This window comes from Loa loa (genome assembly GCF_000183805.2).
Source record: "Loa loa unplaced genomic scaffold supercont3.286, whole genome shotgun sequence".
NCBI lineage: Eukaryota > Metazoa > Nematoda > Chromadorea > Rhabditida > Onchocercidae > Loa > Loa loa.
Genome location: NW_018108466.1, coordinates 3,328 through 8,915, shown reverse-complemented (window position 1 = coordinate 8,915; position 5,588 = coordinate 3,328). Strand labels below are relative to the sequence as shown.

General features: G+C 26.5%; 1 protein-coding gene across 1 annotated transcript; it reads left to right on the top strand.

Annotated features, from left to right (window-relative positions):
- Window positions 1–369: 369 nt before the first annotated feature.
- LOAG_09666 (presenilin spe-4) lies at window positions 370–4,862 on the top strand (the record flags this gene model as incomplete). Its single annotated transcript, XM_020447990.1, has 9 exons — window positions 370–420; window positions 923–1,081; window positions 1,722–1,870; window positions 2,624–2,850; window positions 3,169–3,242; window positions 3,361–3,420; window positions 3,742–3,825; window positions 3,928–4,078; window positions 4,585–4,862. The coding sequence occupies 9 exons, from the start codon at window positions 370–372 to the stop codon at window positions 4,860–4,862; spliced, it is 1,233 nt and encodes a 410-aa protein (XP_020301830.1).
- Between the last annotated feature and the right edge of the window lie 726 nt (window positions 4,863–5,588).

Genomic DNA, 5,588 nt, shown 5'->3' with positions numbered 1-5,588 from the left:
ACTTTTCTTGAGCTGAACATAAATTTTTGTTATTTCTTCTACTTTTATATTTTTTATTTCCGAAATAGTTGAAACTAAATTAGTAGAATTAAAATAAAATTTATTATTTGAATTAATCTACATTAAAATTAATAATTAAAAAATAACCTAGATATATTCTGTACAGAGCATGGAGAATAATTTTGCTTCTCTACAATGCCTAATTATTTGTTACTCCAAATTAGGCCACATATTTTTGAGCCAAGAATGAAATATATGCAATTATACAGAAAAGTGTTGACAATGACAATAATTTCCGTTTTTTTTCTTTTTTTTTTTTTTAAAAGAAAGTTTTTTCCAAGCATATGATTTTGAAAAAAAAAGAAAAATATGGCATTCATCAAAAATGAAACATATTTAATCTCAAAGAAAAAAAAAATGGTAATTTAAAGGTTTGCTAAGGATGAATTCATAAAATATGCAAAACTCAAGTATGAATAGCCTACGTGCACATTAATTTTTTATAAGTAAACATTTATTACACTTATGCCTTTTTTTCGTCATTAACTTCCTTCTTGAATGATACTAACAGTTATTTTTAATGAAAAATTTAATTAATTAAAACATAAACTTTTTTCTTATTTTCTATTATTGTCAATGATTTTGAAATTATTTGAATTTTTTTTTTTTTCTAACGGAAAATATTTCATGAAAGCATTGTGAAATGAAAAACGAGATCGAAATTTATGAAGTTAGGCTAAAGGATATGAAATTAAAATAGATATCATTCGAATAGAGTGCTTTCAATTTCATCATTTTTTAATGTTTACCATCGAGTAACTAACAAGGTTATTCTTCAAAGTATATTAAATTACAATCAATGATGCAAAATTTTGTTCTGGAGAAAAAGAGTGAAAGGAAAAAAAAAATATTGTATTTTCAGGTTGAGAGATTACTGATTCCTGTTACTCTCAATATATTGCTAACGTTAATTGTTTGGATTGGTGTATATCATACAAAAACGGATTCGAATTCTGTCTTCTACTATATGCTTGATCCGGGACATAATCGTACAACCGGAAATGAAATTGTCGATGGAATGGTTCGAATTTCAAATATCTATAATTAATTAAAAAATTGGATAAAAATTTGTTGGAGCATTTAACTTTTTTTTTTTTCATTTTCTATCAATCTGCCAATTTTTGCAAAATAACACAAAATATCAATTAGTACGATAGCGAATTCTTTTTTTTTTCCTACTATCATCGTATTAAATGATCGGATCAATTCAAATCATCTCAACCTGAATTATGAATAATAAATTGAATGGAGTGGAAAATTAAATTAAACAACTAATGATTTGCTCAGTATTTATTGAAAAATATTTTGTGACAAACAAGTATACATGCAAAAATGATTTAATGTTAAAATAATTACAACTAAAATTATGATCATGCAGATTCTCTTTATCACTTCACTTAGCATCTTTTCTGATATTAATTCTACTGATTAACCAGATTATGCAAGAATGATTGGGAAAATTAGGATTGCTTTTGAAACAACTTTTTGTTGATATTAGGTATGATAAGTTTTTGCTTAATTTAGCAATCTTTGGATTTTTCAGCATTATATCCTTTACATTTAAATTTATAGCATGAAATTTTAATTAATTAATTAAAGGTAGTTTTTCATTTTATCATACAGATGATATCTCATAAAATTCACCTCATAAATCTTCACAGGTGAATGGAATTGGATGTGTGTTAATGTTAGCTGTGATAAGTTTTGCATTACTTGCTATGGCATTATATGATTACAAATGCTTGGTTCAAATGTGGTTATATATGTCCTGTGTACTTATCATTTTCGGTGTTTTCGCTTCATTTTTAGTGTATGCTTTTAATTTGCTTATTCTAATTAAATCAGAAGCTAAGAATCGAACGTTATTCTGCTTTTTGTACTTTCCCATCTTGCTTATTTTTCTTTAATTTAATTTTAGACAATAAAAAGTTACTCAGAAATCGTTTACACAATCTTTGTTGCAAATTTTGAGCAAAATGATAAAATAGATTATTACTAACTGATAAGATTGAACCAATAAACAGTTAGTAATTAAGAAAGCCAAATTGCAAAGCATACGGCGAATATTAGCTATATTCGTAATGATTTAATTATTCAATCCAGGATGATCATATAGTTTATAACAATTTAAACTCAAGTCAAATAAGCTGAAAAAAAAATCAATACTTATTAATTATATTAAAATTATATGTAAAGTGAAGTAATGTTATAAAGGCATAACAAACTGAGCGCCATTAAACTACGAGCATTTTTTGTTATTATTTTCAAAAAAAAAAAAAATTTTTATAAAATATTTTGTAAGCATAAATTTTTATACTTCAATTCAAATGAAAGCAAACAATTTCACAATTTGGAAGTTAATGAATGATAGATGAAAAAATTCTCTGAATTCTAATATATTGTTAAATATATTTCATCATTATCATCATACTGATTAGGCTATCTTTTGAAGATGAATAGCAAAATGATAAAATAGATTAAATTGAAATATTATTAACTGATAAGATTGGTAATAATCAATAGGTAGTAATTTGAAATAAATTATGATAATAGAATATTTCAGAGATTTATTTAAAGCATTTGGCTTACAAACTGCTCCTCCAATATTCACAGCATTAATTGTTATAACATATGGTACCGTTGGTATTTTGGTATTTTTTACCAAAAAAACTCCTCTTTATATGCATCAATTTTATGTCATTTGCAATTGTTCATTGGTTTCTGTATTTTATCTTCGAATGTTTCCTACACATACCGCATGGTTTGTATTGGTATGTATTATTATTTGGGGTAAGTTGATGAGTTCATTTTTCTCTAATTAAATTGCTTACTCTAAATAACAATGATTTTTTGTGGTATCAAATAGTACATATCAGATAGTTATAAAATCATATGAACATGTTTAAATCTGGATTCTATCTTGATCATTGTTTGATGTTAATATGACTAAAAAAAAAAAAAAATTAGAAAGACTTGAAAAAATTGAAATATTATAAAAAAAGTTATATCGTTTAGAAAAGATTAGATATTCTCTCAGTATTGATATCAATCATAATTGTTTCATAAAGAGAATGAATTGATTCTTCCTGAATACAAGAAAGTATTCAGATACATTCGCGGTACTCGCACCCGTTGGTCCATTACGACGTATTAATGAAAAAGCTCATGAATATAGCGATCAAGTAAGCCATCAAGTTACTTATCAATTATTTAGCGCAAGTAAGCAATGGATGCATAAGAAGCTTATTTGTAAAGCTTACATTTGACAGTAATTTTGTTATACGGCTTATTCTTTTACAGGTATTACGATTTTTAATGTTTACAGCTGAAGATAAAAATGATGAACCATATGAGGAAATCGTAAGTTATTTTAAATCAGTGAGCTTTATTTTATGATTTGATTTGACAATCTTATTTAACAGTTGGTTGCATCCGTTTTCCGATTGGAACAAACATTAATTACTTAAGATGAGATTAAGGCTAATTAATCATTCCTTGAAGGGAAAAAAGTTTTTAAATCAATTTTGAAGAGATTCATCACTTTTTTGAATAAGTCTTAGTAATTATCATACTAAATAAAATCGTCATATGAATATTTATGCAATAAATGATTCAAATCTGAAAAAAAACATTTCATAAGAACTAAAAAGAAGAACAGCTCCCTTAATGCTAATCTTTCAGACAGTAAACAAAAGCTTCATCAAGCGGAAACAACAAAAAATGAGAGAAAGACATGAAAGAAGATCCAAAACAAAGTTGGATTCGGTATTTTTTCTTTTTTCATTTTTTAGTATATAACGATCCAATATATCATCCTGAAAATTTAGCTCTTAAATGATTTTAATCTGGGCTATGTTTAAATAATAGGAAGCAGAGAATGAACATCTTCGACAACGTAAAATGTTATGTTCAAAAAGTGATACACAAGTTGAAATCTGCTCAAAGTTTAGAGCAGCATCTGATGAACAAAGAAACGATGGAACAAAATTTACAGTCTATGATGCTTTGAATGATGGATGTAAGTTCTTATCAACTACAATTTTTAATCGAATTTTTCTCTTTGCATTGACTGGATATGATGCGTGAAAATATATGGAATTAATTTTTATATTGGAAATATATGGAATTAATTTTTGAATCAAAATAACAAATCAATTTGAAAATCTCATTTTGATTACGAATTATTCAAACATTCATTCATTCTTTTTGCTGCTTACCACTGTGATTATCTAGATCAATGCTAAATAATTTCTCGTTCATTTCATTAATTTTCTTTTTTTAAATTAATACCTTCACATTGCTTCCAACTCATCACAAAATGTGGCATTATGGAAAATTTAAACTGTAAAATAATTATTTTCATTGGAAAAAGATTGAATAAATTGTTTGTGTAGCATTAATTTATTGAGCTACCAATCAAGCAATCAAATATCCTGCAGCTATTAGAATTATTTTTCCTTACAAGTGCTAGCTTGTACTACATAGGGTTATATTTAAATTTCTTTTCAAATATGCAAATTTCAGCATCAGTTCGTCTTGGCATGGGTGATTTTGTTTTCTACAGTTTGATGGTAGGTAAAGCTGCTGCAACACATAATGCAATGTGCGTTATTGGTTCAATGGTTGGTATACTAGTCGGATTGATAGTTACCCTAACGATATTGTCTAATGATGATGAAACCACTCCGGCATTACCCGTTTCGATTACCATCGCTTTACTGTTACATTTCGGGATTTATTTATTCGTCGAACCATTCTATAGTCAAATTGTGATCACCCAAAAAATGTTCATTCTACTCTAACATGTTCATTCTGAAGGGATGATTTGATCCCTATAGTTTTATGGCGCAAAAGTGTATTCTGCTTGAAATATTTGTTTAGTAAATTTGAATTAAAGAAAATTTAAAATCTTCAATTTTTAGACAATTTTTAGTAAAATATTGATACGACAATATTATTAATTTATTATTTCATTTATATTAAGACGTAATCTATGATTCATTTGTCGCTTAAACTTGGTATTATTTATACATAAGAGTTAGGTTTAGGTTTGAGCTTTTTTTTCTAATCATTTGATAAAAAAAGTGATTGCGTGAGTTGTATGAAATTGCAAATACACTCACTCATTTATATTTATTTTTGATTGAAACATTGTCAGAGAATAATATTCTTTTGTTAGCAAAAAAAAGGACACTCTATTTTATTGCTTATTCCACACCATTATGAACAATAAGGTGTAGTAATAAGGTAAGATTGTTCTTGCATTTATCTTCCATCATTTTTTTGTTTGCTGTAAACTAGTATTAGTAACATTTCATGAGTCTCAATTTTATCATGTCTATGCAGGTACTGTTCTTGTAGAAGCTTCTAATTAGTGCATATGGATTTGAGTTTCCGAAGTTTTTAGAGGAAATGAGCAAGAGATTTTGAAATCTTAAACTAAATTTTACACCAACTGATAGATGTGGAAGGCAAAAAAAAGTTTCGTCGGAAAAGATAATAACTCAGTAATTAGATATCTCAAAATT